Genomic DNA, 13063 nt, shown 5'->3' with positions numbered 1-13063 from the left:
AGCAGCAGGAAGTCAACTGGTCGAGCGCATGGCAAGTAGGAGCATGATTGTGTTCGGTCTTTGCGCCCGGAGGCTTGGTACCGGCCTCGCCATCTCGGCCAATAGTCGCGGCTGAGCGCTGCACGGTTAGTATCGACCAGGAGTGTGAGGAGCTCAGTCCGGAGGACTAAATCACATCGCACGTAAGCGACGAACGGAGGATGTTAGGTCTTTCTAACCTGGTCAGAAGTGCAGCCCACCCACCTACACGAAGCGCGTTACACCAGCTACACTCGGCGACCGCGTGGCTGTTCGCGACGCATCTGCAGCGCCGTTACAAGTGCACAAGCAAGCGACTCGGATATCGAATTGAAAATCCTTATCAGCAGAAGCAACACATGCCACCACGCAGAGGTCTGAAAGCATTCCCGGCCCTAGGCCGTAGAGCTGTCGGATCGTCCAAACTCTGTGGCTTCGGATGACGCAGGAGCTTCGGCGGGCACAAGAATATATGTGTTGGATAGCTTATCGCAGCTATGAGTATATCTCTCGACAACTTTCATAAGTTTCATCCTGCAGCACTCTTCGCCGTACACCATATAGACCGCAAAATCACAAATCGCGACCCGAACCACCCACCATGGTCTTCAAACTCGTCAGCGCCACTCCCTCACCCTTTGCGCGCATCAACCGCATAGCTATGCTCGAGAAGGGCATCCCATTCGAGCTGCAAACCGAAATCCCATGGTATGTGAACAGTCACACCACGAACCATAATCCTGCCACATCCTCCTAACCCTCCCATCCACGCAGGCATAAATCTGAAACCGTCACCCCAAAATACAACCCTCTAGAAAAACTCCCCATCCTCTTCGACACCGACGACAGCACCTTCGAGCCCGTCTACGACAGTGCACATATCCAGGAATACATCGTCCAGAAATTCGCCTCCCAGGGCCCTAAATTGCTAACCGGTGATCTGGACCTCGACCTCAAAGCTCGTCAAATCCAAGTTTTGGCGGAAGGGGTCATGGACGCCGGCGTCCTCGAGTTCTTCGAGCTTGCTCGGCCGGAGGGGAGCAGGAGTAAAGAGTGGGCGGAGCGGCAGGCGCGGAAGGTGGATGGCGGGTTTCGGGCCTTTGATCAGATGGTGAAGGATAGGAAGGGGGAGTGGCTGGTGGGTGATGGGAAGGTTATGACGATAGCGGATATCGCTGTTGTTTGCGCGGTTGGGTTCTTGGATTTCCAGGGCGCGAGGAAGGAGTGGAAGGGGAAGTATCCGGAGTTGGTGAAGTGGTTTGAGGGGGTTGATGAGAGGGAGAGTTTTAGGGGGACGAGGCCGGTCATGTTTGATATTCAGGTGAAGAGTGTTATTTAGGTTGTGAAAGATCAGATCTTCCTTGTATATACTATCCTACGATGCGTAACATAGCATAGGACTTTGAGCCAGTCACGTGTACGCAATCATTCTGGTCTTGGCACTCGTCAGCTTATGAACGCGTGCCTCGCGCGTCAACTTTCTCGTCTCAGACACTCTCGAACTACGATCGCAACATCACGTCCCGCAAAGCCTTCGACCATCGACAGTAGCAATTGATCACGCCATGATCGCTACCACGCGCTACACCACCTCTCCGCACCCTCACAACTTCCTCCCGACCATCCCATCGCCACTCTCGCGCCGCAGCGCGAATGTTCATGGCCGACAGCCGTTTCAATTCATGTCGAATCCCTCTGATGACGAAGCCGCATATCGTGTCTCTAACCCCACCGGACAGGAGAACGAAGATAGTGGTCGTAGTAGTAAGTGGGAGAAATACAGCAAGCGAGCCGTGAAAAAGGTTCCCACCCCGCCGAAGCCCGACGAGGTGAGGGAGAAGAGGCGGAGGATGTTTTTGAGAGGGGTGAGGGAGGGGAGGGAGGAGAGGCGGTGGGAGCAGAGGGGGGAGGATGTAAGTGCTGTGACTTGGATGTGATCTGGTGTTTCCTTGTGTGGGAGGGGATGGCAAGCTGACGTGTGTGGTATACATAGATTATGCGGTTGGATTTCATGCGGGAAAGGAAGAAGTGGGAGGCGGAACTGGCGCGGGATGCTTCGTATCTGGATTCGGACATTATTGAAGAGGAGGATGAGGAGGACTACGCGCTTCCGACATCGTCTGCGGGTAACGCGATGCAGACTTCGGATCCCAACACGAGTCAGCAGATGCCAGAGGAGGAATTGGATGAAGTTCTGATGCGCGAGGAGGAAGATATGAATGTGCTGCTTAGCTTCATGCCTGATGATGAGGGTCAGTCAACGGAGCAGCGGGCTAGCCACCAGGAGGAAGCACCCGATCACTTCTGGAGCGACGACGACGATTACGATGCGCTCTTCCCGCAGATCGTGGCAAATGAGCCGCAGAGTAGTGCTCAGGATGTAGAGATGGATCTGAGCTAGTCCTCCGCACATATATGATACTCATTGGTCTTAGTATTGGCGTTGGAGGATCAACACAAATCAGCACACGGAACGTATCAGATATTGAACGGAAACCAGAATTGGGGTATCATTGGCACTCTATGAAGAATACAAAAGAAGCGAAGTCTCAAACCTCATTGTGTCGGGCATCCAGCATCGATATCACCGAGCGCTTCTTGAGCCGAGCTCATATCGCCCACGAGGTCCGGTGGTGGCGAGCCCGCAGCTTGCATCTAAAAAAGACAAATGTTAGCACATTACTCGCCTTCGCAAATAAAGATTCTGCAAAACAAGATCCAGCAAACACCAAAATACATACCTTCTGCATCCTCTCAACAATAAATTCCCTGTCCGCCTCATTCTCATCTTTATACCCACTCCGTTCAAACCTGCCCACAATCTCCCCGACCAATTTCTGCTGCTCCTGATATCGCTTCAGATCCTCCGCCTTCACACCCCCACCCCCCTCCTCATTCGCATGCTTCTCCATCCACCCCGGGAACTTCTCATGCAATTCCTTCATCGGCTCATACAAGATCTCCTTGTTCGTGAGCTGCGTCATCATGTTCATGAGCATGGAGTTGAAATCCGCTTCGTTGCCATCCATGCCGCTGCCTTCGCCGCTTTGGAGCTCGCGCATCATTTGCGCGAGGAGGTCTTCGTCTTCTGGTGTGCCGTTCTTATCTGCGGCGGCGGAGGCGGAGGCGGAAGTATCGGATTGCTGCATCCGTTCCATTGTTCGTCGGATCGTGGAATTGAAGTCTTCGGCACCTTTGTTCTTTGTTGATGAGGCTGTGGTGGACTTTGTACCACCTGCTGATGTCGAGGCTTCGGATCCGACGGTCTTCGCTGCTTCCTTCAGGTGCGCGCCGGCTTCTGCATCGCTCGGTGCCGCGCCGGCGGCGATGAGCTCCTTCATCATCTTCTCGAATTGCTGTTGCATTTCTGGGTTGGAGTCGAGCTCGGACATTAGATCTGTCATTCCTGCCTGTAGGGACTTTTCCAATTCTTCTTCACCGGGTTCGGTGACTGAGGGTGCATCGTCGCCGAATGGTCTGCTGGGTGCTGCTGAAGTGGTTGCCGGTTTCGTCGACGGTGTAGAGGCTGGCTTTGTGGTGGTGGTAGGCTTGGGTTGGAATTGGTCTAGGACATCGTCCAGATCGTCCAGATCATCTTCTTCTGGATCCGGAGCCATATCGACCTTCTCAATCGGTTTCTCTGCCATGATGTCGGGTTGTGATAGTGAAGGTGGGGGTCGTCCTCGGGCTCTGATTATATGGTGCCCTCGCTCATTGTTTGCCTCTTCGCAGCCGTATATTCTTTGTTCACCATATGACTGGAACGACCGGATTCGCTCTCCAGCATGTGCTCACAAGCTGTCGTCCGTAAAAGTGGGTTGTCTCTTCATCTGAGCAATGCAAGATTAAGCCTCGGCTTTGCATTAATCGATAGGCAACACCAGATCATGCAAGGGTGCCTGACAGCCTCACTTTCAACATGTCACAAAGTTCGAGATGCTGTGTAAAGCCGAAACAGCCTGCGATATCGTGCGTCCTTTCCCTTCATTTGCACAAAGCTATACCACTTCACTGTGCACGTGAGTAATCGCACTAGTCACGCGACTCGCACGGGCTATATACATTCTGTATTCAACCTTCGCAGCGACCTGCGATTTTGCAAGCTTCACAAACCTCCACTTCTCTTTGAAACAGAGACCTCGAGATGGGCTCGTTGTGCATGACACGGTTGACGGAGGAGCGGTATGGGTACAACAGAGTGTTCTCGAAGTTCCAACTCTAACTTACTCGCAGTAAGAACTGGCGAAAAGATCACCCCTTCGGGTTTGTCGCAAGGCCGATGAAGACACAACAAGCTGCTCTCGACCTGAAGCGATGGGACTGTGCGATACCTGGCAAAGACAAGACGATATGGGAGGGCGGGCTATTCAAGCTAGAGATGCAGTTCCCCGATGGTAGGTTCTTGAGCAGCTGCCTGGGGAAGATTGAGTAGACAATCAGGCTGACATGAGGATGCAGAGTACCCAACGAAGCCACCGAAGTGTGGGTGCTACCTAGACAACCTACTCACCTTTGCAGAACACTAACATATCATAGGCAAGTTCGTTCCACCACTCTTCCATCCAAACGTCTACCCGTCCGGCACCGTCTGTCTCAGCATCCTCAATGAAGAAGAAGGCTGGAGACCCGCAATCACAATCAAGGAGATTCTCATCGGGATTCAGATGTTGCTCGACGAAGTCAACCCGGATTCACCAGCACAAGCGGACGCGTACAATCTGTATAAGAAGGATAGGCAGGCGTATGAGAAGAAGGTGAAGCAAGTCGTCAAGGACAATCCGGCGCCCTAGACGAGCGTTGGTGCAAGGAAGGAGGAAAGATCATAATGATGCGACGAATAGCCATGAGGGTCATGTCCATGGAGGTCGTGGCGAGATATGGGAGATGTGATATTAGCGAAGGCGTTGGTGGGCAATGACGTATCTCACCAGGGATGCTTGCCATTTAGTCGCGCTGGGTTACGTAGTATACAGTATTTCGAAGGTTCTTGCCATCAGCCATGCTCATGTGATGTCAATATCATGGTGGCGATCGTGGACATTCGATCTTTTTGACACGTGCTTCAACTTCACCCGCATCCGGCCATCGGCGCCAGCAGGAATGATGTGCATGCTGATGATGCGCGCATGCGACCACACTTTTTTTTTGGCTCCCGTATCTCTACTGTCCTGTACTCTGTAGCATTCTCCACCTATAGCCTCCTACTCCACTCCTGCCCTCCCCACGAGCATGCGATGACATCCATAGCGTCCTGGCGGACATTCTCCGCCCTCGGTCGAAAACCTACGCCCTGGATTTGTCGGGAATGCATTAGATCGACCCGGCCTACGCGAATACCACAGCAGCAGCAGCAAATCAAGTCCTTCTCGACCTCTCAAAGTCCCGCAGCACAAGCAGGCAAACGAGCATGGCGGCGAGTCAACAAGACGATCCGGGAACATCGCAGAGTCGCGATCGGAGCCACGGTCATCTTTGTCACAGGCGCAGCGGCATTGGCCTTTAGTGAAAAAGCACGACATGCATACATGGCCGTACAGCGAAGTGGTCGTGTGGGAGCAACACTCGCCTTGTGTGTGAACGATTACTACTGGGTATTGAAGAAAGACAAAGACCCGGATTATCGAGCCCTGCTCTCCGCATGCCATCAACGATGCGCCAATAGGACCCTCGAGGCCATGGAGAAGAATGGCAGTATCTTCATCAAACTGGGCCAACATCTGAGTAGTCTCAACTATCTCCTCCCGAACGAATGGTGCGATACTTTCATCCCTCTCCAGGATAAATGTCCCGTGAGCAGTTACGCGTCGATTGAGAAGATGGTACGGCACGATACTGGCAAGACTTTGGAAGACTTCTTCGCGACTTTCGAGCCCGTGCCTATCGGGGCCGCGAGTCTGGCTCAGGTGCACATTGCTACGCTCAAGGATACGGGCGAAAAGGTGGCGGTCAAAGTGCAACATCCTTCCTTGGATGAGTGGAGTAAGCTGGATTTATGGTTGACGAGTTTCACGTTCAAGACGCTGCGGTATTGGTTCCCTGAGTACGACCTTACTTGGCTGAGTGATGAGATGGAGTATTCGCTGCCCAAGGAACTGGACTTTCGGGAGGAAGGTAGGAATGCGCAGCGGGCTAAAGAGTACTTTGCGCGATTCCCTCGGACGCCACTAGTGATTCCTGAAGTCGTCTGGGCGCAGAGGAGGGTCTTGGTCATGGAGTACATTACTGGCCACCGGCCGGATGACCTCGAGTTCCTGGATAGCAATGGCATTGACAGGGATGAGGTTTCTGCTGCTCTAGCTCGCATCTTCAACGAGATGATCTTCGGCAAGGATGCGCCGTTGCATTGTGATCCTCATGGTGGTAACCTTGCGATCCGAGTCAATCCGAACAAACGGAAGCCGGGGAACTTCGATGTGATATTATACGACCATGGCCTGTACCGTGACATCCCACTCTGGCTTCGGAGAGCGTATGCACATCTCTGGCTAGCGGTATTGGATGTGGATGAGGATCGCATGCGACAGTATGCACATCAAGTGGCCGATATCAACGACGAAGAATTCGGGATCTTCGCGTCAGCCATCACAGGGCGCGACTTTCGAGTCGTGAAGTCGGACGCTGGCGTTGTACAGAAGCGTAATGCGGAAGAGAAACGTGCCTTTTCCGAAGCGCTTGGGGAAGGTGGCTTGCTCTCGCAAGTCGTCGGCCTGTTGAGCAAAGTCCCTCGCGTCATCCTGCTGATCTTAAAGACCAACGATCTCACCCGCAGTCTGGATGAGAACCTTCAGACTCGACAAGGTCCGGTGAGGACGTTTATGATCCTGGCTCGGTATGCCGCCCGGACTGTCTTTGAGGAGCAGGTGGAGAATATCAAGGGCAGTATGCTTTGGCCATCGAATCTGTTGAGCTATAGTGTGGCTCTTTTCTCTTATGCCAAGGTAGCGGTGAAGTTGAGGGCGTATGAGCTGTATCTTAGTGGGAGGAGGAGGTTGGGGATGCAGGGGACGATTGGACCCGGTCAGATGGAGATAGATATGTAGATGTGTCGATGATTTACCTGCCGCAAAGCATATGCTTTTCATGGGTGAGGAAAGAGCCACTATCTTAGATGTGAGATGTACCTGCTGTTTGATGCTCTGCTCACAGCAGCAGAAGGAGCGCACAGCGTTCCGCGAGTCACGTTTGCAATCACTCGACTGTGTCGCCATTCGCAGCACCGACAGCGATGGATCTCAGCACATGCAGTTGAGGAAGGGCCAAGCATATCACTCCCACGGCTGCCGTCGCTTGCTCGCGGCTTACACGTCCACATTCGATTGACGGTATGCACATCCGTAGTCGTAGTGGAGATTGTATGGCCAAGTGCAGGGAGCCTCACATCCGGAACACAGGCAACCTGGGCTCAAGCCACGTTCGACGCCCGGTATCCGTAGTACAGCGGGCCTCCGAAAAAGACGCCGCTGCTCGGCGAATGTTGCTCCAGTCTGATAATGAACGACGCGGTCGGCGGTCAAAGGCACGCAACGACTTTGGAACCGTGCTCGAGTTCGCCGTTGTGGTCTTGTGGATACAGAAGAAGAGTCCGGTGCGACCATATCGGACCTTTTCAATGTCTTCGCACCTCCCCAGCCACGGCATGTGGACGTGTTCGGACAAAGCATGCTGAAGTTGCAAGTTGCCATTCGTGGATGACGCTCCAAGCAGAGTTTTTAGAGCCGTTTTTCCTTGTAGTGCTGTTACGTGATTCGGACCATTCTTAAGCCGAAGAGCGGGTATTGGAAGTGTTCAACCGAGGGTCGACCGTCGTGAACACGTAAGGTCCATGTCGTGTGTCTGTCAGAAAATTGTGAGGGATCACACACACGAAGGAACGTTTTCGTCAAGACCTCGTGCAGAAGTGCTGTCTGGAGAGCCAGTGATGGTGTGGTGGCGTCAGCACGGATGACGAAGATCGCTATTCCCGAAGGAGTATTGTTCTGGAAAGACGCGAACGGTGTTCTGTGCATAGATAGGCGGCGGCTTATCTGTGTTTCAATCGTCGCGAACTCACTCCAAAGATCGATTCGTATACCACATCTGATCTGGCCTAACAGCGTGCTGATGGTCGCGTGAGCCTCGCCAGGGCGTCAGACTCTTGACTCACCAGTTTCACGGATACTAGGATGTGTTCTTGCGGTGTTCAGGCCGGTGCGGCGATTCATAAGCATGTAGGACAATCACGCTGGCGATTCGCATGCCTCGTGCATTGTGGAATTGTGGCTGCGGCAGCAGGCAAGTGGGTCTCTGCGCTCGCTCTCCGTCTCACTACCAGCAAAGGCATCGAACTCCTTCTCATCGGCGATGGCGGCCTACACCGTCTTCGGCCTGCCGACCGAATAAAGACTCGTAGCGGCTCGTCCGAACAACGACAACAAAGCGCTGATCACGCACACCTGGGAGACCATTGTTGGTCACTGAAATTGCTTCCCAGAGCAGCGGTCGACAGGAATGGAAGCCTTGCCAGGCGAACAGTGAAAGCTGCGAAGCGAACCAATGACCATCTCGTGGCGTAGAGGTTTGGCGGCACGCAAAACCTAACAGAATGCTCTGCTGCACGAGCTCGACTCTCTTTCGCTAGCGCGTCGGCAGCCTTCGTTGATTGGCATACGGGCGTGCTTCTCGAAGGTCGTTAGCGTTACACAGCGCTGGGATCCCCCGTCTGCTCGTCACAACTGGTTCTCTGAGGGCCGTCTCCACCAGCTCACTGTCTCAAAGGCAGGCCGTCGACCTCTTCACGAAGACTTACGTGATATTCCTACGACTTTCCTCGTCAGTCCCGTGATCCCATCGGGTCTGCCATCAGCGTTGTTAAACCCACACGACCACTGAGCATCTCGCTCTCGTCCACTCACTCGCCGCAGCTTTTTCCCAGTCATCCACGCCCGACCGAGAAGGCACCGCCTTGACACATTCCTCTTGGCTCAACAGCAACAACGTCCGCCCTGTGCAGTACCTGTTTCGATCTTTAATTATTAATACCCGGGCTCTGCTTCGTCATATTTCGGACCTTCTTCCTGGACACCGGTCGGGTCGCACTTACATCGGCTCCTTGCTGTAGCCATTTCACCAATCTTGGTTCCACAACGGCTGTGCAACATACCTCACATTTTCGGGCACCTGCCTTATAAACGGCATTGACCAGTACATTGCCATCACGAGCAAACAGCACTTGATACGGCAGAAGGAGTTGCTGTCATATGGGCGCGTGAGCAGAGGATAGATCACATCACAAAAGGAACACGTTCCAGCGAGCGGGCACACGCGAGCGTGGTTCGACACACTTGTGAGACTGGAGCAGGTCTCACCACCGCATAGCAAGCTGGCGTCGCTTCAACTGCCCTTGCGGCAACAGTTGTTCTCCGCCAGCAAAGTCGCTACCATTGGCCCCGGCCGTGGTACCACGGGCAAGAAGTTCCTACCGCGCGTGATGATCTCGCGGAAATCCTCGTCGCAACTATCAACAACCTCTTCGTCTTCTTCGACAAAGTCATCTTCACCCGCGACAAGCATAGCGGATTGCGATTGCGACGCAAAGGGGAAGATGTCGTCGGCGGAGAACTCTCCGCCAACCAGGCCGCTGAGCGTTGCGATACCAGCCGATGTGCAAGGACCGTACTGCCCACGAAGACCTGGCCTACGTGAGATATTAGCAAATACGTCGCCGGCGCCATGGACCCTTGCCGCCTTCATGGCGTATCTGTCGAACAATCACTGCTTGGAGATTCTGGAATTTACTATGGATGCTGGACGGTACCGAAAACATTTTCAAAAGATGATGTCGAGAGCTACGAATGGCGCACCTCCAGCCAAGGACAGAGAGTATGTCCAGGCACTATGGCAGCGGCTGGTCGATGCCTACATCCGACCCAATGGCTCACGAGAAGTCAACCTCCCGTCGGATGTCAGAGATCCCATTCTGCTACTTACTGGCGGCGCTTTGCCACCGGTGCCAGAATCGCTGGACGAGGCCGTGCAAAAGACGTACGAGTTGATGGAGGAGTCAGTCTTAGTACCCTTCCTGAACAGCGCGTATCCTCAAACCGCCCTGCCAGTCGTGTCATCATACCCCGAAGGACGATCAACATATGAAGACCGATCATCTTTCCAGCGGAGAAAACGACACACGCGCAGTTCGCCACCTCCACAATCGGCTGTGGAGCCACACGCGCATTCTTACACCGCTCCAGCTTTCGTGAACAGGAAATCTGCACCTTCGACCCTGACCACCTCGCTTAACAAGTCACGTTTCAGCGTGAAGCTCTCGCCGACCACTTCCTCGCCAGCAGGATCCGCGGCACAGTCAAATATTGATGCGGTCTCAGATCTCAATCTGACTGCTTCCGGGTCAAATAGTGCAGGGCAAGGCCTGACAGACGACACGGGCAGCACCGATAGTCCAGCCAACGAGTCGCCGATGACGCCACCCACCAGTCCACCCATGAGTGATGTGAGCCCCAAGCGGGACTCGGGCATGTGGGGATTGAAGAAGCTGGGTCGGTTGAGTGGCATGAAAGTCGGCAAGAAGAAGAGTTCGGGCGGGATCAGGTCGGAGGAGCAATAACGTGGGGCTAATCGGTTTGGCTACTAAGGCGTTTGAGGGAAAAGGGGATAGATGGGTGGGGATGATCATGATCACGACTCTCGTATTCTGACTGCATTATGCGCGCGAGGCGTGATGGGACGCGATGGGATGAGATGGGCTGAGCGTTCTCGCAACTTCCACGAAGCTGATCGGTGATCTTCTCCTGCTGGACTTCTTCACTCGAGTGAGCAATACTATAGCTTCAACTACTGTATATATCACTCTATGAGCTCTACCAGAGTTTCCAAACTCTCGACTATCACACCAGCTTGGACCTCGAGTTCCTGCATGGATTCGAGGAGTAGGGTTTGACTCGTCCGGTTCTTCCCCAGACCTGACGGGTGGTGATCGTCTGGTACACTTCCATCAAGCCCTAACCATGATCTGCAAACATAAAAACTGCTCTCCAAAGAACGACACCCTAAACCGTTATTATTGCGTGTAGCTAAGTAAGCTCAAGATACGCCCACCACCCACAAGAGCGTGACAGACCTTGGCAATTGCCCATTCGGCTCTCCAACGCCTGAGTGGCTTATCTCTCTGGCCTGTTCCTCGCCGATCTCCAGACCCATGCGTTCCTGTCTGCCATCCGACCAATCACCACCGTTTCAAGCAGAGAAATGGATGCTCATCGGCGCAGGTCCCCGTTTCCCGGAACCGGAATTTGGTCATGACGACACATTTTGGGGCTACGATGCTCTTTCACTCTCCACTCCACCACTGTGCGGCTCGAGGGTTTTGCCGCATGCTTGCGAGATGTGCAAGGGTGTTGGTGGTCAATGATCCTGTCACCAACATGGAGCCGAGCCGTGTCGTCTTCTGCTGCGTACTCTGTAGCCTGGTAAGCAGCCTCTAGTCCCTTTCTTATCCACGAATGCCGCACACGAGCTTGTCTATCGTCATTGTCTTTGATGCGAAAAGTCATGTGCCAGTGTGCGATCGACTGGTCTTGAGTGCACTACATACTTTGGAAGAGGTGAGACGGAAGAAGCTGTTGATCATACTGGAGGAAAGGTACTGGATGCGCAATGACCATGAGAGAACCGGAGACGCCCTCGAGCGAAGGAACGGACTCACTATCAGATCTACGACCACGACCCTTGAACTTCTCGCGACCACGACCGGTGACGGCCAATTCGAAAGAGAGACTTCTGCATGATCGCACAGGGAGCTCGCAGACTGTCCGAGGGATCAATGCCTTCCATGATCCGATAAAGGATAATCTGCCCGAAGAACCACGCTTTTCTATAGACTCAGATCGAGCCGACTCGACCAGGTCATCAGAGAACTCGGTGGCATCAGAATTCGCATGGGACGATGAGCTAGGCGGGCTTCGCTCGAAGCGGAGACCGAAAGAATACGAGCAGAACCAGCGGTATGCGCAAAGTTCCTCGCGGAGTCGCTCAAATGCGAGCGGGAGTCAAACAAGCACCGACGACACAACGCCCGGTTCAGATAAGCCTCTCTTACCATCAGAGCTCCCAGGCTCACTACCTCCACCACGAGCCCCAGCACCTTTACGCACCAACAAACCACCGCCTGCGCCCCGAATACAAACCCGACTACCCTTGCAACCCCAACAAAAACAACAACCACCATCCCAAACCCGGCTCCCGGCGATCCTGAAACGCACCTCCGTCGAACAAGCCAGCGAACGCGCCTCTCTCTCCTCCCGCGACAGCGTCGCGGGCCCACCCGGCGCAAACGGCGCACAAGGATGGGAGGACACGGCGAGCCACCACACCATGTCCATCCTCAACGGCTCCGAGGGATCCGGTGGAGGAGGTAGTATGACCAGCAGCGATGGTATCAGCGGACTCAAAGAAGAAGGTAAATGGTCCAGTTCCTCCTACGATGTCAGTGGACTGAGCCCCGCAGAAATCCGAAAGTTGCAGAAGAAGGGGATTAATCCCGCGTTGTATGCGGAGATGAAGGCGGCGAGGAAGGGGAAGGGGAAGTGGGTTGGTCCGTTGGTGGGGAATACTTTTATTGGGTGAGGTTTGGGTGGGATGTTGGTGAGTCAAGATGGTGATGTGACTTGAGAGGAGATGGGCGAAATGATGAGAGGAGATGAGGCGAAATTGTGAGAAGATGAGGCGAAGAACATATTCCGCCCATGTACTATAGTTACGATGGTATGATAGATATGCTGGAATGCCAGACGAGCGAAGACGACATGCTTTGTTGACCAAATCAGGGATACCGCTGTAGGACGATTGGTGGTGTTAATGCTTTTGTGCGGCTCACGGAAAATGTGGGCATGAGTAAGGTACGAGAGCACGCTGGAGCACTCTAGAGTGGAATCACTGCAAATATATGACGGGTTTGTACATTGCTGTGGCGTCTTGGCCTTATATACTCATGATTCTCCAGCTATCATCCCATCACACAAACGCCTCGAATTCCGAACTCCAGCATCATACA

At 53.7% G+C, this 13063-nt stretch overlaps 7 protein-coding genes across 7 annotated transcripts; 6 read left to right on the top strand and 1 right to left on the bottom strand.

Annotated features, from left to right (window-relative positions):
- Positions 1-619: 619 nt before the first annotated feature.
- LTS14_008524 (uncharacterized protein) lies at positions 620-1357 on the top strand (the record flags this gene model as incomplete). The annotated part of the gene is made up of 2 exons (XM_064841212.1): positions 620-726; positions 793-1357. 2 exons carry the CDS (start codon positions 620-622, stop codon positions 1355-1357), a joined length of 672 nt encoding a protein of 223 aa, XP_064691076.1.
- Positions 1358-1583: 226 nt separating this feature from the next.
- LTS14_008523 (uncharacterized protein) lies at positions 1584-2419 on the top strand (the record flags this gene model as incomplete). Its single annotated transcript, XM_064841211.1, has 2 exons — positions 1584-1931; positions 2012-2419. The coding sequence occupies 2 exons, from the start codon at positions 1584-1586 to the stop codon at positions 2417-2419; spliced, it is 756 nt and encodes a 251-aa protein (XP_064691075.1).
- Positions 2420-2574: 155 nt separating this feature from the next.
- PEX19 (Peroxisome chaperone and import receptor) lies at positions 2575-3665 on the bottom strand (the record flags this gene model as incomplete). The annotated part of the gene is made up of 2 exons (XM_064841210.1): positions 2575-2673; positions 2760-3665. The coding sequence occupies 2 exons, from the start codon at positions 3663-3665 to the stop codon at positions 2575-2577; spliced, it is 1005 nt and encodes a 334-aa protein (XP_064691074.1).
- Positions 3666-4162: 497 nt separating this feature from the next.
- hus5 (SUMO conjugating enzyme Hus5) lies at positions 4163-4808 on the top strand (the record flags this gene model as incomplete). The annotated part of the gene is made up of 3 exons (XM_064841209.1): positions 4163-4200; positions 4252-4412; positions 4555-4808. 3 exons carry the CDS (start codon positions 4163-4165, stop codon positions 4806-4808), a joined length of 453 nt encoding a protein of 150 aa, XP_064691073.1.
- Positions 4809-5252: 444 nt separating this feature from the next.
- On the top strand, positions 5253-7058 carry LTS14_008520 (uncharacterized protein; the record flags this gene model as incomplete). Its single annotated transcript, XM_064841208.1, has 1 exon — positions 5253-7058. The coding sequence occupies one exon, from the start codon at positions 5253-5255 to the stop codon at positions 7056-7058; it is 1806 nt and encodes a 601-aa protein (XP_064691072.1).
- A 2426-nt stretch (positions 7059-9484) lies between these two features.
- On the top strand, positions 9485-10618 carry LTS14_008519 (uncharacterized protein; the record flags this gene model as incomplete). The annotated part of the gene is made up of 2 exons (XM_064841207.1): positions 9485-10056; positions 10084-10618. The coding sequence occupies 2 exons, from the start codon at positions 9485-9487 to the stop codon at positions 10616-10618; spliced, it is 1107 nt and encodes a 368-aa protein (XP_064691071.1).
- Positions 10619-11673: 1055 nt separating this feature from the next.
- LTS14_008518 (uncharacterized protein) lies at positions 11674-12850 on the top strand (the record flags this gene model as incomplete). Its single annotated transcript, XM_064841206.1, has 2 exons — positions 11674-12632; positions 12784-12850. The coding sequence occupies 2 exons, from the start codon at positions 11674-11676 to the stop codon at positions 12848-12850; spliced, it is 1026 nt and encodes a 341-aa protein (XP_064691070.1).
- Positions 12851-13063: the final 213 nt, after the last annotated feature.

This window comes from Recurvomyces mirabilis (assembly GCF_035927965.1).
Source record: "Recurvomyces mirabilis strain CCFEE 5264 chromosome Unknown scaffold_26, whole genome shotgun sequence".
Lineage (NCBI taxonomy): Eukaryota > Fungi > Ascomycota > Dothideomycetes > Mycosphaerellales > Teratosphaeriaceae > Recurvomyces > Recurvomyces mirabilis.
Note: the sequence above shows the minus strand (reverse complement) of the source record. Positions and strands in the feature narration are given on the sequence as shown.